At 58.3% G+C, this 25415-nt stretch overlaps 2 protein-coding genes and 1 long non-coding RNA gene across 15 annotated transcripts; 2 read left to right on the forward strand and 1 right to left on the reverse strand.

Annotated features, from left to right (window-relative positions):
* Nucleotides 1-810: 810 nt before the first annotated feature.
* On the forward strand, nt 811-5607 carry CCDC106 (coiled-coil domain containing 106). Of its 12 annotated transcripts, none has more exons than XM_054249596.2 (7): nt 811-954; nt 1655-1786; nt 1896-2000; nt 2097-2273; nt 3801-4013; nt 4257-4584; nt 4866-5607. In XM_054249596.2, the coding sequence occupies exons 2-7, from the start codon at nt 1756-1758 to the stop codon at nt 4876-4878; spliced, it is 867 nt and encodes a 288-aa protein (XP_054105571.1). In that variant the 5' UTR covers nt 811-954; nt 1655-1755; the 3' UTR covers nt 4879-5607. The 12 variants fall into 12 exon arrangements, with proteins under 12 accessions (XP_054105571.1, XP_054105572.1, XP_008986932.1 ...); XM_054249597.2 differs by having other exon boundaries at nt 1711-1786; XM_054249604.2 differs by having other exon boundaries at nt 814-1063; nt 1711-1786.
* On the reverse strand, nt 5570-6337 carry LOC118150273 (uncharacterized). Its single transcript, XR_013531150.1, has 2 exons — nt 6269-6337; nt 5570-5750 (listed from the first exon to the last, which is right to left on the reverse strand). It is a non-coding gene; the product is annotated as an uncharacterized LOC118150273 (long non-coding RNA).
* Nucleotides 6338-6663: 326 nt separating this feature from the next.
* U2AF2 (U2 small nuclear RNA auxiliary factor 2) lies at nt 6664-25103 on the forward strand. 2 transcript variants are annotated; one of them, XM_035286754.3, is made up of 12 exons: nt 6664-7688; nt 12015-12150; nt 12982-13026; nt 13320-13423; nt 13802-13953; nt 15228-15344; nt 16166-16304; nt 20019-20098; nt 20182-20304; nt 20595-20693; nt 20951-21199; nt 24322-25103. In XM_035286754.3, the coding sequence occupies exons 1-12, from the start codon at nt 7640-7642 to the stop codon at nt 24454-24456; spliced, it is 1428 nt and encodes a 475-aa protein (XP_035142645.1). In that variant the 5' UTR covers nt 6664-7639; the 3' UTR covers nt 24457-25103. The 2 variants fall into 2 exon arrangements, with proteins under 2 accessions (XP_035142645.1, XP_035142646.1); XM_035286755.3 differs by having other exon boundaries at nt 20595-20681.
* The last annotated feature ends 312 nt before the right edge of the window (nt 25104-25415 follow it).

A 25415-nucleotide genomic window follows, 5' to 3' on the forward strand; every position in this document is an offset into this window, starting at 1 on the left:
CAGCTTTGCAGGAGGTGCAGACATGTAGATTCTCTATGGAGTGAAGACCTCGCTTTCTTAAGAGCTGGCTGGATGCTTCTGGTGGACAGGAGAGGCAGATGGAGCTGAGTGCACTTTCCTTGCCTGTTTTGTGCCAGGCCCTGTGCTAGGCCGCGTTTGTTCTCCCGACCTCTTTTGGGAGGAGGAACAAATCTGTTTCAACTCCCAGAAGTGGGAAAGAGCCTCACAGAGGCTGCGATCACACCCCATCATGTGGCCTCAATGCCGGCAGCGCCCCTCTCTTCAGCCCTGCCTATGGCCAGGTGCTGGGCTGCGCTTCTGCCTGTCACAGCACCGCACGCTGGCAAGAAATTTAGGGCTTGTCATGTCCCCATTTCACAGGTGAGTTAGCAGGCTGGGGAGGGGCAGGAACAGTCTGGACTGGAATGTAGCTCTGCTCCAAAGCTAGCTCTTCATTACCAACATGGGGGTGGGGGTGGCGTGTTCCTGGCCCTCGCTTTCCGGGAGAGGGTAGCTTCCCCCATTTTGGCCCCCACGTCCCTGGGAACCTTGGAGTCTGGCTGTGGGAGGCGGGGGCTCTGGGCGGGTCCGCGCTGGCTAGTTCCGGAGGGATCGTTAAAAGTAGATTCTTTCGCTCCAACTCTCCTGCCTTCTCCGGGGCCCACTGGGCACACCGCCACCGAACCCGGGGACCCCCGGAGACTCTCCGGCTCGCCTGGATGGGAATTTCGTGACGTTCCCTGCCTGAGCTTCGGGGAGGGCGGGGGAGTGCTGTAAGGGACCATCGCACAAGTGCATCCCCCTGCTTCTGCCGCAAACGACAGGCCTCACCTGGACCCAGGGACTCTCGAACGAGGCGCGCTGGCCTAGCCCGACGGGGCGAGTCCCCACGTCCCTGTCCGTTCCATCGCTCAGTTCCACGGCTCGCTACCCTGCCGCCCCGCCTGTTCGCGGGTGAGTGGGCGCTTCCCTCGGCTCCCCGTGACACTTTGCAGACATTCCCCGGCGCCGGGCATGGGCGCCGCCGCCGTCGGTCCCCGAGCCGGATTCCACGCGCGGGTGGGTGAGCGTGGGGGACCGCGGCCCCTCGGACCCCGGGCATCCACGGTCAGGGGATGGTGGCCGCGTTTGCACCCCCGGCCTGTTGCATGACCCCGCTGGGATCTTTCCACGACTGCTCCCCCCCAACCCGCGGGACAAAGGGCGGGGGCGGGGGGGGCGCATCCCCACGCGTGACCTTTCCCCGTACTGCGCACGCGCCCAGCCCCCACCACCGGGGGAGGGCTCGCCCGCCCACGCGAGTGCGGGGGAGGGGCATGGAGCCCAGGGGGTATGGGAGGCCGCGCGCACCGGCCGGACCTCCCCCTATCCTGGGAAGTTGGGGCAGTTTTCCCTTGCACCTGCCTCTTGCTTAGGCCTGGAGGTGGCCTGCGATGAGCCCCAGCAATTACCTAGGGCTTCCGCTTCTTCCTTTCATACCCAGGAGCCCACGTCCCCAGCTCACTTCTTCCTCAGGACATAGGCGGCTGGGCCCCCTGCCCCTGTCTCTGGGAGGCCAGGAGTTCGAACCTGGACGTTTGGCCTCAGTCCTGGCGTCCGGGCTCCCTCCTCCCTCAGACCAGGGTTCCCTCCTCTCTCATCTCACCTCCCCCAGGATGGACCCTCGAGTCCGTCCGCGTCCCTCCATTTGTGGCTGCTGTTTCTGTCCAGTGCCTCTGAGGCGCTCGGCTGCTGGGGTCCACAGGAAGCCACACCATGAATGACCGGACCAGCCGGAGGCGGACAAGTGAGGAAGCTGGGTCCCAGTGCTATTGCTCCAGGCTGCCGTGGTTGGGGGGGGTGGGCTGAGGGGCTTGGGAACTCCTCTGGGGTGACCCAGGGCCTCTCCTCTCCAGTGAAGGAAGATGAGGCCTTCGAGATCTCCATCCCCTTCGACGAGGCGCCCCACCTAGACTCCCAGATCTTTTACAGTCTGAGCCCCTCTCGGGGAAACTTCGAGGGTGAGCTGAGGGGCCGAGGAGGGATTGGAGCCAGCTGGGAAGCCAGGCCCTGAGTCCCAAGGTGTGACCTGGGCCCCGCCCTTGCTGTGTCCCTAGGGCTCCCTGAAGACACATCCCCTACCCGGGCCCTGATGAACAGCGTCAAGGCCCAGCTGCACATGGCCCTGGAGAGGAACTCCTGGCTGCAGAAACGCATCGAGGACCTGGAGGAAGAGAGGGACTTCCTGCGCTGCCAGCTGGACAAGTTCATCTCTTCCGCTCGAATGGATGCAGGTGTGTCTGTGGGACACACTGGGCCTGTCACCTCCCTGTCCCGCTCCTGGGCACCCGCCTGCCCAGGCTTGAGGCTCCACTGTTTGGCTGTGTGGGACCTGCCATGTTGGCCCTCTCTGCTAGTCCCCTGCCTGTTTCCAGGCCTCAAGCCCAGCTTCCTTCTCGCTTGGCCTCCAAGGCCTCAACCCCATGAACGATCTCCTGGGGCCCGTTCTGCCTTCTCCATCAGCCTCAAGTGTCCCACCATGTTTCCCCAGCCCTGGGTGCTTTTAGGGACTCAGGGACCTGAGCTTCTCTCTTCCGGACTCCTAGGGGATGTTCCTGCTTCTCTTTGGCTGAGAAGCCCATCCTAGTCCTCTGAGTGTCCTCAGGGGCCCCCGCTTCTCTTCCCAGGCCTGTCTTCTCTGAGATCCAGGAGTCCAGCCATCTAGCCTCTTCTGTCCCCTCCCCTGTGTGACACCAGGGGCTGTCTTCCTACCCACCGTGTCCCATCCTTGGTTAATGAGCACTCCTTCCCCATCAAAGAAGTTAAGTCCCTTAGTGAGGCTCTTCAGGTGGGGCCTCAGCATGTGCTGTCCCCCAGACCCTGCACCAGGTTCCCAGGCAGTCCCCACCCTCGTCCCTTGCTCTAATTCATGACCAGAGGCAGCCCACTGCCTCAGCCAGCTCACAGCTATTCTCTTCTGACCGCTGGGACCCTGTGCCCTGCTTCATACATTTGAGAGCCCAGCCCCAACCTTTTCTCCAGATGGTCAGGCCCTTTGCCCCAGACCCTTAGCCCATGTCCTGAAGACCCACTCTACCTCACCTACCCTCAGCTCAGCCTTGGTAGCTCCCTGGTTGGGAAGACCCCTCAAAAGCTCCCACATCTCTCTTTGTAAATTCAACCCTTTCCCCCAAAAGCGTGGGCTAGGGGCCTGTGGCATCTGGGGATCTGCCGTTCCCTGTGCTCTGAAGCACACTGCCTCCGGCTGCCCTTGCCTGCCACTGTCTCCTTCCACTGACTTTCTGACTCCTTTGCACGGAGGTTGGGCCCTGCGGCCCCAGCACTTTCCCAGCGGGGACCCTTGCACCAGACCCCTCCCCTAACCCGCCTTCTAGAGGACCCTGTGTCTGGGTGGAGGTGGGACCCAGCCTGCTGCACCCAGGGCCCCTGATTTCTCTCAGGGTCTGACCCCCCGACTCCAGCCAAGGCCTTGCCTGCCTCCTGGGTTCCCAGACCCAGCCCCTCCTCCATGGGAAGCACACACAGTCACAGGGGTCCTAAGGTCCTTGGTTCTGGCTGCTTCCCCAAGATCTCTGACCAACCCAGGCCTCTGAGAAAACGCTCCACCTGTGAGCACCCCCCACAGCCCCCAGCTGGCCCTACTGAGCCCACCAGTGTCTTTGCTGTCCTCCCTGTCCATCTATCTCTGTAGGGGACCAGCCCAGCCTGGGGGATCCAGTTCTGGGGACTGCAGCCTCTGTCAGTCCCGGGACCTGTGATGGGTTTCTGGTCTGGTAGCTCATGTGTGTCTCTCTCTCCAGAGGACCACTGCCGGGTGAAGCCTGGGCCACGGCGGATTGAGGGGGACAGCCGGGGTGGAGCTGGGGGCGAGGCCTCAGACCCCGAGTCAGCAGCCTCTTCCCTCAGCGGAGCGTCGGAAGAAGGCAGTGCCAGTGAGAAGAGGCGGCAGAAGCAGAAGGGAGGTGCCCGTCGGAGGCGCTTTGGGAAGCCCAAGGCCCGGGAGAGGCAGCGGGGTGAGTGGGGGGCATGGGGTAGGCGCTGAGGTCTTGGGCTGCTGAATTGCTGTGACCTTCCCAGAGGCCCTCCTTTCTCCCCAAGCCCCTACACCTTGCTGGAGAAAGACCCACCAGGTTCTTTCTCTCCCTCCTCCACGTGTGGTCCTCAGTTTACTTTTTTTTTGAGAGGGAGTCTGGCTTTGTTGCCCAAGCTGGAGTGCAGTGGTGTGATCTTGGCTCACTGCAACCTCCGCCTCCCAGGTTCAAGCGATTCTCCTGCTTCAGCCTCCCAAGTACCTGGGACTACAGATGTGCGCCACTGTGCCCGGCGAATTTTTGTATTTTTAGTAGAGACGGGGTTTGACCGTGTTTGCCAGGCTGGTCTTGAACTCCTGACCTCAAGTGATCCGCCTGCCTCGGCTTCCCAAAGTGCTGGGATTACATGCGTGAGCCACACTACCGGGCCTGCCCTGGGTTTAGTATCTTTAAGTTTGGGTCCATCCTTGAGCGCCTTGGGCACCTCCTTAACCTTCATCAGTGAGAAAGAGGCCTGCTGGAGGACCTGTCTCACGGGGAGCGTGAGGCTTGAGTAAGTGAATTCACCTGAGGCAGGGAGGAGAGGGTGAGGGCACCGCCCGGGCCTGGGACCCTGTCGGTTTAACTCAGTCTCTTGGCTCATTTTCTCTCCTCACCCCCCTCCCTGGGCCTCTTCCCACTTCCCACTGGTCCAAATTCTGGATGCACTTTTCCCCTCGGCCTCCTGTTCTGCACGGCCCGTGCCTCTACCCGCCGGGATCCTTCCCATGGCCGTTTCCCTTCCCGTGTCCGCCCCCTGCCCCTCACTTCCGTGTCCCCACCTCCCCCCCGCAGTGAAGGACGCTGATGGGGTCCTCTGCCGGTACAAGAAGATCCTGGGCACCTTCCAGAAACTCAAGAGCATGTCGCGGGCCTTCGAGCACCATCGCGTGGACAGGAACACCGTGGCGCTGACCACACCCATCGCCGAGCTGCTCATCGTGGCCCCTGAGAAGCTGGCGGAGGTGGGCGAGTTCGACCCCTCCAAGGAGCGCCTGCTCGAGTACTCCCGCCGCTGCTTCCTGGCCCTGGACGACGAGACGCTCAAGAAGGTGCAGGCGCTCAAGAAGAGCAAGCTGCTGCTGCCCATCACCTACCGCTTCAAGCGGTGATCGCGCCGCGTCTCGGCGCCCGGCCCGGGCCTCCCTCCCCAAGCCCCCGGTGGATGACCTGCCCCTGTCCCCGCCGCGCCCCTGCCCCTCCTCCTCGCTCCCTGGGTTGAAGGCTCCCTTGTCCGGGTCCCCAAGCGCAACGGCCCCGGGCCGGCCGCGTCCCCCTCCCGAAGGCCGCCGGCACCTCTTTCTGCTGGGGCTGCCCAGCCCTGCCCTTGCCGGGCCCCTTCCTCCTGCAGAACCAGGCAGGCGGGTGCCGCCCCGTCTCGGGTGGGGGACTGTACAGACCCCGGCTCTGCTCCCTGTCCCGCTGCCCCGCGGAGGAGCTTCCCAACCGATTCCCGGACGGACCTCCCAACTCCGCGCGACAGAGAATTATTCAGAGAATTTAAAATTAAAAAAAAGACGTGAAAATTTGGAATAAACTGGGCCCCAGCCTCTTCCTAGGAGGGGGACGTGCCTGGGAGGGGACGGCCGTCGCCCTGAAGACAGTGAAAGGGTTGCGGGGGCTTCCAGTGTGGTGGGCGGTCAGGCGGGAGGCCGGCGAGGACAGGGTGTAATTAGCTCCCTGGAGGCAGAGATGGAGAGAGAAGCAGCTGTGCCCCAGAAAACTTGGAGGCAGAGCTCGGGAAAAGAAGCGTGGACACAGCCGGACATGGCGGCTCACGTCTGTAATCCCAGCACTTTGGGAGGTCGAGGCGAGCGGATCACCTGAGGTCAGCAGTTCAAGACCAGCCTGACCAACATGGAAAAACCCCGTCTCTACTAAAAATACAAAAATTAGCCGGGTGTGGTGGCGCGAGTCTGTAATCCCAGCTACTCAGGAGGCACGAGAATCGCTTGAACCCGGGAGGCGGAGGTTGCGTTGCGCCAAGATCGCGCTAGCCTGGGTGACAAGAGCGAAATTCCGTCTTACACACCCCCCCACACACGCACACACACACACACACACAGAACCCAGGGGGCGGAGGTTGCGTTGCGCCGAGATCGCGCCATTGCACTCCAGCCTGGGTGACAGCGAAATTCCGTCTCACACACACACACACGCGCGCGCGCGCGCAGCACGGATACGATCCGCTGAGCTACCCGGATCACATCGCGGCGGGACTCGATGACCTCTAGCGCTGGAGGCCACCTGGGGGCCCGGCGAAGTCTGGAGGATACTTCCGTTGGGCCGCCAGGGGGCAGTAATGCGAGATTATCCATCTCCAGGAACTAATGGTCGGTCATTGGTCGCCTGCGCGGAGGGAGGGGCCGGAGCGCGTTGATGCGGTTGCCAAGACAACCAAGAGGGCGGCTGGATTTAACGGTTGGGGATTAAGCAGTTTCACTCTAGGAAAGGAAAATCTCGCACACGCGCAATGGGGATTCTGGAACCTATTCCCCTCAACCCCCTCCACCCGAGCAGTGGGAGAGCAAGCCACACAACGACTCACGCAGGCGCAGAAGCCTGTTTCCCCCCCACCCGCCGCTTCCACCCTGCGCAGGCGCAAAAAGCCGCGCTGGCAACCTCCGCAGCGGTCGCGCGCACCCTTTACTCCTCTGGCTGCTTTTGTCTCGCGCAACCTTCGCAGGCCCTCCGCGAGGCCAGCTGTTTTTTTCTTTCACTTTCCCCACTCGGAGAGCCAGGTGCCGAGAACCCTGACCTCGCCCCCTCCTCTGTATCTCTTTCCCTGACCCACCTCGCCTCTGTCCTCACTCCCTTTTCCATTCCTGAAGCCGGAAGGAGCCGAGGCACCAACGGAAAAAGCCGAAGCTGTCCCCCGAGAGTGAGGCCTTCACGAAGCGGTGGCGGAAGGAGCCGAAGTTGTCTGACGGGAGGAGTGAGCGAGTGGCATATCCGGAAAGAGCCGAAACTTGGAATCGAGCTTAATTCCAGGAGGGGATTAATCCCGAAGGCGAGCTCCGGAAAGAGCCGAAGACCCGGACCGTTAGGATTCTCGAAAGTGGCCGATTGCTTGGACAGAGAGGAGCGGAGCAAGTCCGTGGAAGAAGCCAAAGACTGAGACGGATTGAATTGTTGGAAGAAGCCAAACTCTCAGAGGGGGCTGGGCGCAGTAGAACACAAGGACACACGGAAACCTCTGAAGGTTGAGGAGCTAATCTCCGAAAAGTTACGGAAACCTGGGAAGTCGGCGAAAACCTAGCTTCGGGTATTTTCGGAAGCAGCCGAAACTGCCGCCTGCCTCTCCTTCGTCCAGTGTCCGAAAATAGCCGACGCGTTTCGGAGCCAGGCTCGGGGGGAGGGGCAAACTCGCGGGCAGGCGGGCGGGCGGGCAAGGGGGCGGAGCCCGGGTGGGGTGGGGCGGGCTGCCGGAGGCTTGATTAGGTAGGAGGTGGCGAAGCGCCGGCGGCGGCCGGAAGTAGCCGAGGCTAGCGGCGGAAGTAGCCGAAGCGGCCGGAGCGGGCGGCAAAGCAAGGCGAGAGCTTCACCGGGCCCTACGCGGCCGCCTCAGCATGTCGGACTTCGACGAGTTCGAGCGGCAGCTCAACGAGAATAAACAAGGTGAGGGCGCCGGGGTCGCGGGGCGGAGGTGTGGGCGGCTTTTCGCGTCGCTGTTTGTCCCCCGCCATTTTCTCCCTCTTCCCCCCACCTCTCACGGCTGCGCGGCGCCCCCCCACCCCGGTTCCGTGGCGCGCGCCTCGTTCACGTGACGTTCCCGGCGTTATGCCGCGCGCACCGTGAGGGGAAGGGGGCGGCGGGGCGCGGGCCCGTGACGCATGCGTGCGGCGGCTGTCCCCGCGCCCCACGTGGTCTTGGCGGAGGTGGCGCGGAGAACGCGGCGCCGGCGCGCCGGATGCCTCGACGTGAATTTTTGTTTTTTAAAATCTTTTTATTTCCTCTAAAAAGGAGATTATATTAGGCCCCGTAATCCCTCCTTTTTCTCCCGCTGCCTTGGCACTTCCGCTTCCGGTCTGGCCTACGGCCGCGTCTCCACGCCCCCTTTGTTTCCAAAATGGCGGTTGTGAGAACTGGGGGGGGGGGAGCCCCATTTCCCTTCTTCACGTGGATGAGGACAGAACCATTTCGGGGACGCTTAGAGGCCACGGGCCCATCTCGTACCCTTTTTCCTTTTTGTTGGTTTGCTGTGACCTCTCCAGCTGCTGGTCGTGGGGCGCCTCATATTAGCGTGGTGGCCGCATGTCCCCTCTTCCCTCGTAGAGGAGAAGTGTCTGCGTTGAGTGTCGACACGCAGACATGCTGCATACGCGGGGCTTTTAGCGGTCCCGAGAGTCGCGATATGGAGTGTTGGAGATAAACCCCAAATGATGTGCAATGCCAGAGTCAGGGCTCCTGTACTCGGTCTCAGATCCCAATACAGAGAAGGAAGCGGAGGGTCTGGCCCACGGTGCTAAACTCTCCACTTACGGGGCAGGTGGGAGGCAGGTTCCCATCAGGGTATGGAGAATTGCGATGGCTTAGAACAAAGCCTGGGGCCCGACTCATTTTAGGGATTCCGAGAATATTCCAAGTGGGGGAGTTTTGGATGTTTTAGTTAGAGTGAACAGATAGAGGACCGAGGAAGGTTGGGGACGTGTTTGTTTCCTTGTGAGGCTTCAGCTGCCCGTGTTCCTAGCGTTCCCAGCTGGTTCAGAGGACGAAATGAGGGCTGAGGAATTTTCCTTTGAACCCGGGCTAGAGTTGGATAGGGGCTGGATTAGGAAACAGTGCCCTGGGGAAGAAGTAACGTTTACCGAGTGTCTGACTGTCTTCGGTGATGACTGCTCAAGAGCATAGGCGTTGGAGCTGAACGCACTAGGGGTTTAGATACCTGCTGCGTTGTTTAATAGCTACTTTTAATATGTTTGCGTCTTCGTTTTTTTTTTTTAATAGACTGATTATTGTTCTCTTGTCACTGGGCTTTGAGAATGTCAATAAGGATTATAGTAATGATAGATGCAGTTAAACTGAGCGCTGCGTGCAGGCTCTTTGCTAAACTCTTATCATGATTGTACTAAGTGGATCCTTTAAGACGGGGTTTCACCATGTTGGTCTGGCTGGTCTTGAACTCCAGACCTCGGGTGATAGGCCCGCCTTGGCCTCCAAAGTGCTTGGTTACAAGCGTGAGCCACCACGCCCGGCCCTAAGTGGATCCTTGTAGCAACTCTCCCTGTAAGGCCAAAATGATTTCCACTTCTACTGGGGAGGAAACTAACTGAGGGCTCAGCAAAGTTAAAAGCTTTCTCAGGTCTCAGCTGGTCAGAGGCAGAGCTGAGATTAAATGAGGTAACATGTAAAGTGCGTGGCATGTGGCCTGGCTTACACCAGGTGTCCAGTAAGCAATACTTGCAATTGTAAAATTGCATGCCTAGAGAGGAAAGTCTTTCACTCTCATAGAGATGGTTTCAGAGTTGGCCAAGGGCAGGCGAAGGCACTTTCCACATGTTGTTCTGCCACACAACACCTGGGTGGAGTAGATGTGACCCCCCCCCTCGTTTAAAGAAGAAAAAACCAAATCTTAAAGGCTTCAGTTGCTTTTGCATGGTTTTATGTTGTTGGTAAGTAGAAAAACAGGTACTGATTTTGAGCTCTGGCTGGCTGCAAAGCCACGTTCCTCTATGCTGACCACCAAGTCGAGCTGATTGGTCCGTTCTTTGAGGCCCTTAGATGGCACCGTACTGGTTCTCCTGTGGTTTCTCCTCTGATGCTGGGAGGCCAGTGCCTGGACCTGGCGTGGTTCCTGGGTTGGCGGAGCTGCTCCCATAAGATGACCACAATACAATGTTTTCAGCAAACGAAACTCCCTTTCTGTTTTTACCTGTCCAGCATCAGTGTGTGGGAGAGGGTTCTTGCCGTAGGGGAAGCTCTGCCCGCGCACACGTATCATTCTGGCTGTGGGTCTTTGTCTCTTTGGAGGACGGGCCAGCTTCTGTACCTGCCCGCTTCTGCTTCAGCGCCTTCCTCTGCTCGCTGTGTCTACAGGGAATTTCCTTGTCTATGTCCCAGGCACCCAGCCAGGCGTCACTGCTTTCTGTGCGTGTGTTCCTTTCTGCCTGCTGCCTGTTTCAGAGCCTTAGCAGCAGGAAGGGCTCCTGGGGCTCACAGCCTGTCCATCTTTCAAGTGTGGAGCCAGCGCTGTGCCCGCTGCCATGCCTGTGTGCTTACTCCGCTGCTGGCTTGTCCTGCTGATTGTTCCCCCCCGTTTCTGTCTTTGATTTTGGGGTTTTGGGCCTTCAAGCCGACAATTGCATTGTCATTAGTGGTTCTAGCCAGAATGTCCTGCCTGATCCGAATTCAGGAGCATGGCCTCATGCTGAACTTGATGGCTTTACAGAGTTGAAATTCCGGCTTCACCATTTTCTAGCTGTTTGGCCTTGGGCAAGTTGTGGTCTCTCTGTACCTCAGTTTCCTTATCCATTATGTCAGCCCCCAGCAGTGTTTTTCTGAAGCAGTAGTGAGGATTAAGTACAAACAGAACTTTTTTTTTTTTTTTTTTGAGACAGAATTTTACTCTTGTTACCCGGGCTGGAGTGCAGTGGCGCGATCTCGGCTCACCACAACCTCTGCCTCCTGGGTTCAGGCAGTTCTCCTGCCTCAACCTCCCAAGTAGCTGGGATTACAGGCATGCGTCACCATGCCCAGCTAATTTTTTGCAAACAGAACTATTTAATACAGATTTCCGTCGTAAGAAGCATCACATTATTTGTTACTGTTTTTTTCCCCCCGCTGGGTGCATATTTTTCTGAGTGTTGGTGGTTTTGGAATTGTGATGCTTTTCCCAACATTCATCTGGTGTCAGAATAACAAAATGCTGGGTGAGGCTGAAGTTTAACATTCTCCCTCTGTGCCTTTTCCCCCCTCTGGCCCCAGGGATCATCACTCTAGGTGATGCTTGTTAACATGTATGAGCACCTTAACATGTGCATCTTGTGTGTGTGTGTGTTTCATGGATAGTTGAGAAATCTGGGTATCTCTGAATTCAGGGAATTCTAAGTGGTGCTTATGAACACCCCCAGCTCATGGTTTATCCTCCATCTTGAAGGGTTGGTCTTCAGGAGTTGAAGGGTCTGGTGGAAGCAGAGGTTTCTGTGGTTTTGCCAGTGAGGCTCTGTTTCTAGTGGCCACCTTGGAGGAAAATAGGACGTCTGGAGGCTGGCGGAGATACACACCCGTACTCTACAACCTCTCCAGTACTTGGCTTTGAAGGGAGCGAGGCAGGGAGAGTCAGGTGGTTTGGGGTGAAAGTCTGGGTAGGGCAAGCTCCTCCCCTGACCTGCTGAAGCAGAGGAGGGCTCTGTACCCTCCATCTGCAGCTGCTTCAAGGCCCTTCACTCCCCGGGGGAAGCGTGCTTGCTTCTGCATTATTCACCAGGTTGGGAAGGGATGGGTTGAGTTTCCCTGCTTCCTGGGGATATCAAATCCTGCCTGGCACCTGACCTCTAGGCCTGATGATGGGGCTGTGGGTGCCAGCTGGTTGCAGAGGTCTTTCCTGAGGGGTCTCTGCGTCCCTTCAGGAAAACATCATTGGGTCTCTTGATTCCCCAGCCTCTAGCCCTGCCCCTCTCAGGGACGACCCTGGGGTCAGGCCCCTCAGCCCTCGAGGGGGACCAGGAGCCAGCCTCTGTCTTCTCTGGCTCCCCAGCTCCTCCTGAGCATCCTCAGGTATCTTACACCCCGGGGGCATTTCCAGGCCCGTCCCCCTGGTCCCCTCAGGGTCCCTGGACTCGCTTGTGGATCTAGGAGGCCTGTTAATTCCCTTCCTCCATCGAATCCCTTCCCTTTGGGGGGTGGCCTCCCTGGGGCTTGGGACATAGCCACCAGTGCGCAGGGTGGGCTGGGTCCACATCCTTACTCCGCTCATCGCATCCCCTTCCTCTCACCCTTGCCCAGAGCGGGACAAGGAGAATCGGCATAGGAAGCGCAGCCACAGCCGCTCTCGAAGCCGGGACCGCAAACGCCGCAGCCGGAGCAGAGACCGGCGCAACCGGGACCAGCGGAGCGCTTCCCGGGACAGGCGGCGCCGAAGGTACTAGGGCTCAGGGACCCCGGGCTGGGCCAGCCTGGGAGTCGGGTGGGGGGTGGGTGTTGGCCAGCCTGGGGGTGGCCCATTGATTCTGTATCTGGGCCCAGGCCTTCTGTGGCTCATCTTTCTTTGTGTGGATCTGGGGGAGGGATCTACTGCTTGGTCTGTCTTGAATTCCGATTTTTCCCCCGTTTCTGGGGTTTCTTTCATTTCCTCTATTGGGGGTTGCTGGTGGGTTGCTGGGAGCAATAGGTTCTTTCTCTGGGGCCATGGAATTGATTCTGTGTTTTCCTTTGCAAGGGGCTGTTCTCTGTCTCTGACTCTGACTGCCTGTTTCTTCTTGTCAACTCTCTGGGGCTCTCTGTGGGACTCTATTCGAGGGGGTTGGTCTCTGCCTCCAGTTTCTTTCTTCCCTGCCTCCTTGGAGAAGGGAGCTCCTGGGAGTGAGGCAGTGTACACAGCCTGGGCTTCTTTTCTGGCCCAGGGGTGTTGGTTTCCACCGCCTTTTTCTCTCTAGGCTCCCGTCTCTGTTCTCTGCCCCTTAGGTGAGGAAGGGCAGGATAGGCAGAGTTCTCCTGCCTTCTCCCAGCAGTTTCTCCAGCTAGAGACTGGTCCTTCCTGGCCCCTGGCCCCTGTCTCCTTTCCTCACTTCCTCTTTCCTGGGGGTGGGAGTGTTTGGGGGGAAATGGCAGGGCCGAGGGGGGCCTGCTTGCTGCTTGTTCACCTCGGCCCTGCTCCCATCCTGGGGCTCAGTGCCCTTGGGGGGGTGTGGCATGTGGGGAAGACGAGGGTCCCCAGTCACCCCTCCCCATACCTTTCCCTCCCACCCCCCAGCAAACCTTTGACCAGAGGCGCTAAAGAGGAGCACGGTGGATTGATGTGAGCTTCTCTTCCTGCCCCTTCCTCCCTGATGTCCACTCCCTTCACCTTCCTCACGCCCGCCTACCCTGCCCTGTCCGCTTCCAGCCCTGGCCCAAGCACTGGGAAGAGTCCACTTGCCTTGAAACCAGCACCCCTTCCCCAGGCCCTGTCCCGGATCCTCTCCTTCCCTGGAGAGAGTGCAGCTTACATGGTGGGGGGGAGGGTGAAAGGGCACCTGGGAGGGGCTCTGAGGCCCACTGTTGGTCAGACTGAGGTTACCCTGCCCCCCTCTCCCCTCCCACCTCCCCCAGTCGTTCCCCCCGTCATGAGAAGAAGAAGAAGGTCCGTAAATACTGGGATGTGCCCCCACCAGGCTTCGAGCACATCACCCCGATGCAGTACAAGGCCATGCAAGGTAGGTCTGAGGCCGGGCTGCTCCCAGAGCTGGAGGGTGCAGGCGGGGTTCTCTGCAGGCTGCCTTGTGTGTGCGCGTGGGGCGCTGTGCAGCCTGGGGTTTCTGGCTGGCCTCTGCCCTTTTGAAGCCTCCCTAGAGGAGGAGATGACCAGACACCCATGGTTGATGCGAATGAGACCTCCATCTGGACGCCATTGGGAAACTAGGCTTTGCATGAGCAGCAGTTACTGACTGGGGGCCCCGAGGGTGGGGAGAGGGTTCTAGAGGCTGAGAGCCTGTAGGAGCTTTCTGCTGAGGGGGGAGCTCCTGGTGTGCAGTGTGGGTGGTCACTGAGTGTTCCCCTGATGGGGTTTTATCCTGTTTTTACCCCCTTTCAAGCCGCGGGCCAGATTCCAGCCACTGCTCTTCTCCCCACCATGACCCCTGACGGTCTGGCTGTGACCCCAACGCCGGTGCCCGTGGTCGGGAGCCAGATGACCAGACAGGCCCGGCGCCTCTACGTCGGCAACATCCCCTTTGGCATTACTGAGGTACTGCCCTCCCCCTGCCCCACCCTCTCCCTTGTTCCCTCCCCACTCCTCCCCTTCCCTCCATTCCCTCTCCCCAACCTGCACGGGTCAGACTCTGCTCCTGCAAGACCCCCCGGCCCCCTCCCAGACGGACGGATGGAGTTGAGCCAGCCAGGGGCCGGGCTGGGGGTGGCCCTCCCTCCCTCCTCTTCCCCTCTCCCGTCTCCCCTCCCCCCAACCTCCTCCAGCAACCCAGGGATCAAGCACACACATAATGTACCCACGTGTTGTACCTACGTGTCGGAGAGAGACAGAGAGGGAGACTTGGACACACACACACACACACACACACACACACAGACGCACGCTGCCCCTCAGTTTTTTTCTGACACGCCTCTCGTTCTCTGCCGCCTGTCCCCCATCCTCTCCCCATGTCCCTCCCATGGTCGCTGTTCTTTTATTTTTGATCGCCCCTGACCTCCCCCCTTCCCCACCACTCCTTTTCCCTATCCCTCTCCCCCACCCCTTCCTGTGGCACCCCCTGAGAATCCCGAGATCAAAGAGTTGTTTCCATTTCTCTTTAAAGTGAAATATTGTGGGGCTGAGATCCCTCGTAGCAACAAAAAGTTTGCTACCATCGTTGAAGGCAAGTAAGGTCCATTCTGACTTTCTCAACCTGCACTTTGCTACATTTGATAAACCAGCCCCCGGACTCCAGGGCCAGATTCCTCCACATCACTCTTTTCTCCTCCCCTCCCGCCCTGCCCCTCCTCCCCACACTCCTCCTCTCCCGCCCCTGCACTCTGACCTCCTCCTTGCTCGTCTCCGTCCTGCTCTTCTTTCTGTCCTTGCTCGTCTCTGCCCCTGCCTGCTGCTTCCTTTCTACTTTCCTCCACTCTTCCGTCTGTCTCCACTGGGTGTCCCTTCCTGTGTGCTGTCTCCATCTCTGTTCATGTTTTTCTTCATTTTGCGTTGTCATCATTCCTTCTGCCTTTTCTCGAACAATCTTCTTTTCCCTGGTTTTTCGGGGCCCCTGTGGCTCTCCCCCAACGCCTGTCCACCGCCTGCCCTTGGCCGTCTCTTGTTGCTGCTTCCTCCCCATTTCTCTCTCGCTTCTGTTCCTACTATTGACTTCTACACCCCCACCCATAATCCACTGTTCCTTCCCCGACTCCTCCCTCCCCTCATCCCTCTCCCCTTGCCCCCAAACCCCTCTGTGTCTCCCTCTCTCACCCTTCCCCTCCTCTCTCCACCTCCCTTCCCCCGCCCCCCCCTGTCTCCTATTCCCTCTGCAGGAGGCCATGATGGATTTCTTCAACGCCCAGATGCGCCTCGGGGGGCTGACGCAGGCCCCCGGCAACCCGGTCTTGGCTGTGCAGATTAACCAGGACAAGAATTTTGCCTTTTTGGAGGTGAGCAGGGGGAGCGAGTGGGGTCAAGGCAATGTGTGTGATTGGAGGGCCTGTCCCTCAGGCCTGAGGTGTGGCAAGCTGCCTTGCGCTGTTTCCACCGGACCCTCTGCAGTCCGCTCTCTACCTGGTTGCCAAAGTGAGCCCTGTAATAGCTCTGTAGATCCGATCCTACTGTCTGCCTCCCCTTTGCTTTCTGTGTGACTTGAGAGGCCTGCCTGGCCACACCGACCTTCCCAGAACATACCACGCACCTGCCCACTTGGCTGGAGGTACTTACCCCAGCTAACTGATGTTACTAACTAGTCCTGCATGTCAGTGTTTCTCAAGTGTCTGGAAAAGGGCCATGGTTTTTGATCGACCACTCTTGGTGGACTGATTCTCTGGTGAAATACTGTGAAGGGCATTGGTAGCTTGCTGCAGAGGTTTCCCAGCGCTTCCTCTCGCTCTGTACTCGCCTCGCTGAGGTCCTCTTTCAGGTGCACTGCTCCGGGTATCGGCTGAAACGTCTCCTCACCAGAAAGACTCCAGTACTGTCACCTCCCCACAGCATCCACTTTCAGCCCTTTGCCCCTCCCTCCTCATCACAGCCTGCAATTGTGTGTTTGCCTCTGTGTGTGTTGGGTGCCTGGTGTCTAACTGTGGAGTGTGAACTCCTGGCATCGGGGACGTGCATGTCTGTCGTCCTCCCAGTGCCTGGCCCGGGGCCTGATAAGTTGCATTTGTTGACATGAGTGAAAGGAAAGAAGAAATCCTGATCCTGGAGTATGTGGGGCTGTGCTAGCCCCTTGCCCTCATCCCTCACCACTGCTTTCTCTCTGCAGTTCCGCTCAGTGGACGAGACTACCCAGGCTATGGCCTTTGATGGCATCATCTTCCAGGGCCAGTCGCTAAAGATCCGCAGGCCTCATGACTACCAGCCGCTTCCTGGCATGTCAGAGAACCCCTCCGTCTATGTGCCTGGTGAGTGGGGGATCCATTAAGGGCCCCCATCTCCCTCAACCCTCTTCCCCTGGCCCATCCTTCACTTCAGCCCAGCTGGAGTGGCGTAGGGAGTCATGTAAGTACTGGAACACAGGTTTCTTTGACCTGCTTCCTCCATGTCTCTGTGAGTGGGGTGCTCTCTGCTAATAGAGGAGGTGTCTGGGGCCAGGACGGTAAACTTTGACTTCCTTGAGGACACACAGCTTGTACGTGGCAGTGCCAGGACAGACCAAAGGTGCTGGGGAAGTGAGGGGCTTGTGGCCTGGACCTCTTCCTGGTCTGCGGCTGTGGGACTTCAGAGGGCTCAGTCTGCACGTCGGGGCGGGTGTGCCATCAGCAGTTGTCAGCAGAGCTCCTGCTGTGGGGTCTGGCACCTGGATATTCACTCATTTCTCGTCTCCCAACGTTTGCCTTGAATCTTGTGTTCGGGCCACTCCTCATAGCTGTGTTTAATATCATCTCTAATTGGTAGGTAACAGAGCAGACCAGGGGTGGGCAGACCATTTCACTGTGTCTGAAGCAGCTGGAGGGTGTCTGCCTTCGTGCTGGCACACCTTAACACACGTGGCTGCTGAGGTTGGGATTTCCTGTGCTTTTCCCGGGCCATGGGATGGTCTCCCTTTAGAGAACGTGCAAGGGGTACACAAGCAGGCAGAGGGCCGTGTCAGCCCCTAGGCTGTTTGCTGACCCTTGCAGTGGATGAATGGGATGTGAGTGAGAATTGAGGCTTGTCCGGCGCCCTGTTGGGTACGGCTGTGTCTCAGACCCGGGACATGGAGGAGGTGGGTTCTGCTGGCCAGCACCGACTGTTGGAGGAGCCCTTTAGGAACCGAACCAGCTCTTCAGGGTGGGTGATGTGGAGTGTCAGACCGAAGCACATCTGTGTCCAGCAGGACTTGGGCTGGGTCTCACCTGCCTCCAGTGCTTTGCTTCTTTCTTTCTGTTTTATTTTTTGAGATGGAGTCTAGCTCTGTTGCCCAGACTGGAGTGCAGTGGCACGATCTTGGCTCACTGCAACCTCTGCCTCTGGGGTTCAAGCAATCCTCCTGCTTCAGCCTCCCAGGCAGCTAGGATTATAGGCACCTGCCACCATGCCCGGCTAATTTTTGTATTTTTAGTAGAGATAGGGTTTCACTGTGTTGGTCAGGCTGGACTTGAACTCCTGACCTCCAGTGATCCACCCCTGACCTCCAGTGATCCACCCCCTTCAACCTCCCAAAGTGCTGAGACTGCAGGTGTGGGACACTGCACCCAGCTCAGTGTTTGTCTACCATGAGTTTTGGTGAATTCCGCTAACATTTTAGAGCATGTACGTATTGACGTGCTTTAATCTTTATGGACTTTTTACATATGGGTATGTGTCCCAGATCAAGCTATAGAATATCTTCCCCATGTCTCTTCCTGGAAAAGCCACTGCCTTTTTGTTCCTTGTAGATCACATAAGTGGCCCGCCACTTGCTGGTGCTTCCTGTGTGTGTCAGGCACTGTCCTAAGTGCACTCCACGGATCACCTTTAGCCTTCAGGGCAGTTCGGTGATACAGGGATTGGCAGGGCAGTTTAGAGGCTAACTCTGGCTCATGGCCTGTTTTTGTAAATACGGATGGATTGCCGCACAGCTGGCCTCTCTGCAGTGCCTCCTTCCTGGGTAGGGACACGTGGGCCTTGGGGAATAGGAAGGGTGGGTTACGGATCTAACGTTTGCTTCTGTTACCAGGCTGAGGGCCTTGACTCTTCTGAGGGCGATGGGGTGCTCTGCCAGGGGCTGGGCTGAGGGTGGCCCAGTGATAGCAGTGGCTGCTGAGCTCCTCTGAGGCACCCCTGGGCCAAGCTGGCCTGGTCACCATGGGAGTGGGTATTCCTCCATCTTCCGGATGAGGAAAGAGCTGTGGGACAGTGGGGATCCCTGCCGGGTCTTTCCCACACCGCCTCTGCTCCAGTTGTGATGCTTTATAGACAGTAGCCGTTGCAGAGGCCTGGGGCTTGCTCCCCACCCGGCTACTGCAGTGTCCCTGTCAAGTGGGGCTTATCCTCCTCAGTGATGAGTGGAGAAGATTCCTTTGAAGTTGTCAGGGGACAGTGGCTGGCCTGCCCTGTTGTGGGCACTGAGTCTAGCAAATGCCCAGGCCACAGGGACTGCTGTGCCTGTTCTCAGTTCTATTAAATCAAACACTCGGCCCGAGCTGTTCTCATGCACGAGGCTTGTACGATGAGTGCCAGGGTCCTTCGCATTCTGCAGATGAAGACACTGAGGCCTTTGGAGTCTCATGTGGAAGAAATATGACTCGAGCCCGAGGAGCCATGAACCCGGCGAGCCCAGCTCTTGTACCCTCGGCCCCACGTTGCTCCAGTGAGACATGCAGAGCCAGGGTTTGGGGCCCAGCTCCAGTGAGGCCCCTTCTTCCTTGGACCCAGGCAGAGCCTGCAGCCTGCCCCACTGCCTGTGGAGAGTCACAGCCGGGTGCAGGCTCTGGAGGCTGCCTTTTTCCTGCCTCTGTGGCTTCTCTGAGCGCCTCAGTTTTTGCCGTCTGTGCTGTATCTACAGCACTGCAGTAGGAGATGCCTGGCTCCTGGGCAAGTGCTCGGTGCGCATCCTGCTCCCAGGCTGCTGCCGCTCGTCCCTGTAGCAGAGGAGCCAAGTCTCCTGGGGTCTATGTGGCCCCCCTCTGATGACTGGAGCCGGCTTGGTTGGTGCTTCCAGTTCTGCCGGGGGCAGTATCATCATGGGCTAGAGGGGCTTGAGTAGATTGGTGGGAAGGGGTGCATGCGGCGCCTCCCCTCCTCCCATGGGCACAGTGGTTCAGCTTCTGAGGCTCTTCCTCATTAACTCTTACCTATTTCTTCCCAGGATCAGGATGGAGGTGGCATGGGGCTGCTCACACTTGGTGTGGGGGCTGCAGAGGAAGGGGAGGCCACATGGTCTAGGCTTTGAACTTGGGAGTCAGGCTGGTGGGGAACTGGGGCCTTGCATAGCTCACATCTGACAGCTCAGCACCAAGATCATTGGCAGAGCCTGTGGGGTGTCAGGTTGAAGTATCCCATCAGCAGGCGCCTGTCTTTGAGTCCAGAGTTCAGTGGAGAGGGCAGGACCCTGGGCTGATCAATTCAGCTGCTAAGCCCCACTGTGGTGTGTCGGGCCCGGAGTCAGCCCACAGCTCCCACGCAGCTCAGAACAGCTCACGCTGTGGACGCTGTCCTGAGACTGCCCGAGCAGCCCTGGCTCCTCATCTCATCATGCCACTTAGGAGGGCAGGCTGCCCCTGCAGTGGCACCTGCTGTTCTGACAGGGCGTGAAGTGGGGGACCGAGCGTTAATGGGAGCCTTGCCTGGGTGGCTGTCAGTGAAGGGGTGGAGTGTGTTGGGACTCACCAGTGGGTCCCAAGCCCAGGTGACCTGCCAGCGTTCCACAGCAGCAGGTGGCAGAGGTGGGTGTGAACTCGGGTCTTGGTGCCCTCGGGGTGTTTTGGGGGATGTTCTAGTTTGAGGTTCCTCTGAGGCTGGGCAGATCTGGGAGACATGGTGCCTTCTCACGGAGCCGTGGTGTGCCACTGGCCAGGCCCTCCCTTGTCAGATCAGGCTGCGGGGGCGGGGGGGTGGTGATGGGCGCGTGGTGTGGCCCCTCCTCCTTGCCTCAGGACTGTCCCAGGTTTTTGGGAGTTGACCTGGTCCTGGAATTGTCTCTCCTCTGCCCATAGGGGTTGTATCCACTGTGGTCCCTGACTCTGCTCACAAGCTGTTCATCGGGGGCTTACCCAACTACCTAAATGATGACCAGGTAACCTCCCTGCCTCCCTCCAGTCCCCTCCCCACACCCTGCCCCACCTCAGCCCAGCCCTAATGGACTCTTGGCTGCTGTAGGTCAAAGAGCTGCTGACATCCTTCGGGCCCCTCAAGGCCTTCAACCTGGTCAAGGACAGTGCCACGGGGCTCTCCAAGGGCTACGCCTTCTGTGAGTACGTGGACATCAACGTCACGGATCAGGTGAGTCCCCAGTCCCTGGCCGCTGCCGCATCTGTCCTTCCCCGCTCTGTGCTGTTGCCAAGCTGTGGTCTCCCCTCCTCAGGGGACGGGGCGGGAGGCGGCCAACCTGAGGCAGTGCCCTGCGTGTGGGCTGGTCCCTTTCCCATGGTGTTGACTTTTTCCAGGCTCTTCATCCCCTTTGCCTTCCCCTCTTCCCCCACCAATGCCCCGGCTTGGGGGTAGGTGTTGGGCTCCAGATCCCTGACCCCACCTCTCCCCGCACCCCTCCACCCCTCGTCCTCCAAACACAGGCCATTGCGGGGCTGAACGGCATGCAGCTGGGGGATAAGAAGCTGCTTGTCCAGAGGGCGAGTGTGGGAGCCAAGAATGCCACGCTGGTGAGCCCCCCGGCACGTCATCTTCCATTGGCTCGAGGGCCCCCGGGGTTGGGAGGGGCTGGCTAGGGACAGGTGTTCCTGATCTCTCCCCCAGCATATATGGGAAGGCATTTGGGGGTCATTCAGTGCAGTGTTGCGGAGTGGGGCTTTAGGTGTTGAAGTGGAGAGCTGGCCTTTCCCCAGGGTGGGCATCCGAGGGGCACAGGCTTGAGCAGAGGGTGACTGGGTCTGGGCCCCCTGTGACACCCCTTCGTCCTCTGGCTCCACAGAGTACCATCAATCAGACACCTGTGACCCTGCAAGTGCCGGGGCTGATGAGCTCCCAGGTGCAGATGGGCGGCCACCCAACTGAGGTCCTGTGCCTCATGAACATGGTGCTGCCCGAGGAGCTGCTGGATGACGAGGAGTATGAGGAGATCGTGGAGGACGTGCGTGACGAGTGCAGCAAGTACGGGCTGGTCAAGTCCATCGAGATCCCCCGGCCCGTGGACGGTGTCGAGGTGCCTGGCTGCGGAAAGGTCAGGATGCCCCAGGCCCGCGCCCCACTTCCTCACCCTCTCCCCTTCTCCTCCTCTCCCTGCCCCCGCCTTCTTCCTGTTCTGTCTTCCCGTTCCTCTCCCTCTCTCCTGCTCTCCCTGTCTGGGTCTCCCTTTGCTTCACGAGCATAGGTGCCATCACTGTGTGCCGCCCTCAGGCCTGGCCATGGGAGATGTTGGTGACCCAGAGGGCGGTGTGGTCCTGTGGGGGCCCAGGGCCTGCAGGAGGGTCAGTAGCTGGGGAATGCAGCTCTGTATTTGTTTAGAGCTGGACTCTGCTCCTCCTCCTTAAGTGGTCTTGCTTGTGGAAATGGTTTTGCCTGGTTTGTGGAGCAGGGAAGAGTGCTGGGAACAGCCCCAGGACACCTGCTGGTGTCTCGTGTGTGCCAGGCACCCTGCTGAAGCTGTGTCTGTGCTCACCCGGAGCCCTCCCAGTAGCTCCTGAGCCCCATCGTGGGAGGAGACAGGCACAGTGGGGGCAGCTACACAGGGAGGTGTCAGGTTTTTGCAGTCTGATTTCAGAGCCCACCAAGTCCTGTTACCTCCAGCGCCGTGACAGGTGTCATCATCACCTCACCTTGTCTGCCTCTTGAGGCAGTGGTGAGGGCGTGTGTATGGAATTCCCATTGGACCAGGCTCTGAGACTTCAGTAATGAATAGCGGTCTCTTCCATCCTGTGCTGCTGAAGCCCTGGGGATGCAGCTGTTAGAGGGCACCCCTGTTGTGTTGAGTTGCAGCATTCCTGGGCATGTTCATTCAGGGGGGTCAAGGTCAAGAGGTGGCAGTGAGCAGGTGAGGGAGGGAGGTGGTGGGGCTGGGGCTGAGTGGTGGGCCTTGGAGGGCTGCGTGGGTCTTAGAAGGACCAGTTATTTTGAGCCAGATGGGAGGGAAGCTATTGAGAGGCCTCCAGTGTGGTCACACCTGGCAGATGGAAATGGCCCCATGTAGTGAGGTTGGGGGTGCAGAGGTACAGCAGGCACTTCCTTGCAGGGCAGGATGTGGATGAGCAGGAGGGCATGCCAGGAGCTGGAGGGTCGATGCTGCTGAAGTGGCCCAGGAGCCAGGGGTGTCGGGGCCAGGGCTGGCTCTGCAGGGCCAGACTGGGGAGGGCCTTCATATGTTGTGGAAGAGGCTCAGTTTCTCCCTGGAGTGGTGGGTTTTTTTAAAGAGAAAACAGGGCCGTGGTTCCATTTTTGAGGTGATTTTGGCTGCTGTTGAGAAAAGGAATGGTGGGGAGGTCTCCTGGTGACCTGATTTAAAGTAGTAGTAGCAGGGGATGGAGAGGGGTTGATAGATTCGAGACTCGGGCCTGGGAAGTGTGCACACTTTGGTGATTGGTGTGGAGGGAGGGAGAAGGCCTATGAGATACTCGGTGGCAGCTTTGATGGTGGGGATGCCAGGTGAAATGCAGGGGTGAGCAGGTGTGGGGCTAGCTGGCTTTGCGGTTTCTGAGACACCCAGTAGAGATGTCCAGCAACACTTAACTGGACAGGTCTGTGTTCCCAGTGTGAGGGCTGATGGTCGCAGGTCCGGCCTGGGATGTGGGAGTGCTTTGCCCAGGGAGAACAGGGTTGGGGAGGGCAGCTGGAGAGGTGGAAGGGGCATCTTACAGGAGCATGTGGAAGGCCAACGGCATCTCCTGCCCGCTGCGCTCCAGAGTACGGTATGTCAGGGCTGCTCAGGGCTGCCCTCTGGTGCTGGGATGGAGCTTGGCTCAGGCAGAAGCTGAGGAAACATTTGTGGGAACGAGGAGGAATGAAGAGACCCTGGCCTTTGGGATTAGCTGACCTGTTTTGCATATTAAGTGTATTGCATCTGCCAGGTGTGGTGGCGCATGCTTGTAATCCCAGCACTTTGGGAGGCCAAGGCTGGCAGATCACAAGGTCAGGAGTTCAAGACCAGCCTGGCTAATGTGGTGAAACCCCATCTGTATTAAAAGTACAAAAATTAGCTGGGTGTGGTGGTGCATGCCTGTAATCCTAGCTGCTTGAGAGTCTGAGGCAGGAGAATTACTTGAAACCAGGAGGCAGAGGTTGCAGTGAGTCAGAGATTGTACCACTGCACTCTAGCCTGGGCGACAGAGCAAGACTCTGTCTCAGAAAAAAAAAAAAAAATGCGTCTTATTTATTACATTTTTTTTGTTACTTATCTTTGCAAATATATTTAAAAGCAGAGACTGTGATAGTAATATATTTTTATCATAGTATATGTGGTAATATTTTGGTTTACCTTTACCTGGCTTCAAGTTGCCAATATTTTTGTCATTCTTTTTATATTTAGCTAATTTCTCCCGCCGCCTCTTTTTTTCTTTGCTGGATAAAGAATGTCAGATATATTTCTCCTGAGGTCCTTAAGTATGTTTCTCTGAATTCTCAGCTTTGGGTCACATAACTTCTCTGTGGGGGTCTATGCTGTATGTTGTAGGGTGTTGAGAGGCATCATCCCCAGTCTCCACCCATCAAGTGCAGAAGCACTACTCCCTGCTTTGAGATAACCAAAAGCATCTCTAGACATTGCTCAGTGTTCCCTGGGGACACGCCCCTCTCCCCTCCCCCAGTTGACAACCACTGCTCTAACCAGATAACCTTAAAAAATTGTTTTTTAACAAAACCACAATAGCATGATTAATTAGCAAAATTAAGTTTTCAGTGCCTAGTCCATGTTCAAAGGTTTCTGACTCAAGAATACTTGTTTGTTTCCGATTCCTAATTTCCGAGCATCACTTACTTCATTTATTGTTGGGAGAACATGGCTGTTGGGGTGGTTCTGGGAGCGCCCACCGTGATGGCTGGTGTGGAGTAGACACTCAGCACGAGGGACCCCTGGGGTAGGGGTGGTGAGCTTGCCTCTGCCTCTGCCTTCCGCCTGCCCTCTGTGGCTCTGCTGATTCTCTATGCCTGTGGTGTGTCTGTGCTCTTGTTTTTTGATCTTGCAGGATGTTTGGGTGAATTCCACCAAACCTCCACTAAGGGTCCCTTTCTGACGCCTGTGGCAAAGCCCCTTCCTCCCTGCCCCTTCCTGCGTTCAGTTCTGGGTTTGGGTGGATGCTGGCTGGCCACTGGGTGTGAGCCTTGTTCACAAACCTGCCTTTGTTTTCCCCGCAGATCTTTGTGGAGTTCACCTCTGTGTTTGACTGCCAGAAAGCCATGCAGGGCCTGACAGGCCGCAAGTTCGCCAACAGAGTGGTTGTCACAAAATACTGTGACCCCGACTCTTATCACCGCCGGGACTTCTGGTAGAGGCGGCCGGGGGAGGGTGGGGGCAGGGCTGGCTGGGGGCTGTTCCCCACTCCCGCCCCCCCCTTATCCCCCTGTGAAGACGATGGGCAGAGGAGTGACAGCCGCACAACACACGGCAGCCGGCAGCAACTGGAATGGCAGCAATTAAGGGTGGGGGGCGGGGGTTGGGGGTTAGGGCAGGGACGGGACTGGGGAAGTGCGCACACAGCCCACAAGACAACATGCACCCACACAGACACAGAGGGAAGGGGTAGGGATGGGGACAGGGTGCACAGCAGGGCGGGGTACGACCCCAGCCCCTCCCAAAACAGCCTCTCCCTTCTCCCTTAGACCCCATTCTCCTCCCCTTCCCCACAGTAGGAACATAGCGTGTTTATATTTTATGGCCAAACTACTTTGAATTCTGTTGTCCGGCCCTCAGTGCCCTGCCCTCTCCCTTATCAGGACCACAGCTCTGTTCCTTCGGCCTCTGGTCCTCTCTGGTCCCCTCCCGGATTTCTTATGTAGTTGATTTTTCCCTCTTTAGTCTCCCCAATCTGCGCCCAGCCCCGTGGCTCTGTCCCTCTGTCCTTCTCCTACTCTCTGTGGCAGTTTCATATTTGCTAAGACGAATTTGCTCATTAAACATTTTGTTGTATTTTACTTTATGGAGCGGCTGTGTGTCCAGTGTGTCCCACCCTCTTCCTCGGTTCCGGGCTCGGGTGGGGGTCCCCTTGGCAAACTGCGGGCCCCTGACCGGGACGCCCCCGGTGCCGGCATCCGCATCCCCGGGGCCTTCCCTGCTAGCGCAGTGCGCTTCTGGGGGTTGGCACAGGCACGGCTCGGGGGGGTGGGGCGTGAAGTTCCCGAGTGATCTCCCACCCCACCGGCAGGAGGGAGGATTGGCCGAGCGGGACCGGGCGGGCGCGGCGTGGGTGCGCCAGGAACTCCATGAATTCCGCGGAGGGAGCTGGGACTGA

This window comes from Callithrix jacchus, chromosome 22 (assembly GCF_049354715.1).
Source record: "Callithrix jacchus isolate 240 chromosome 22, calJac240_pri, whole genome shotgun sequence".
Classification (NCBI taxonomy): domain Eukaryota; kingdom Metazoa; phylum Chordata; class Mammalia; order Primates; family Cebidae; genus Callithrix; species Callithrix jacchus.

Coding starts and splice junctions, on each gene's coding strand:
- U2AF2 (XM_035286754.3), top strand. CDS start 7,640: ATGTCGGACTTCGACGAGTTCGAGCGGCAGCTCAACGAGAATAAACAA. Junction 12,151..12,981: donor CGGGACAGGCGGCGCCGAAG/GTACTAGGGCTC, acceptor CCCACCCCCCAG/CAAACCTTTGACCAGAGGCG. Junction 20,099..20,181: donor ACTACCTAAATGATGACCAG/GTAACCTCCCTG, acceptor TGGCTGCTGTAG/GTCAAAGAGCTGCTGACATC.
- CCDC106 (XM_054249596.2), top strand. CDS start 1,756: ATGAATGACCGGACCAGCCGGAGGCGGACAA. Junction 1,787..1,895: donor GACCAGCCGGAGGCGGACAA/GTGAGGAAGCTG, acceptor TCTCCTCTCCAG/TGAAGGAAGATGAGGCCTTC. Junction 2,001..2,096: donor CTCTCGGGGAAACTTCGAGG/GTGAGCTGAGGG, acceptor CTGTGTCCCTAG/GGCTCCCTGAAGACACATCC.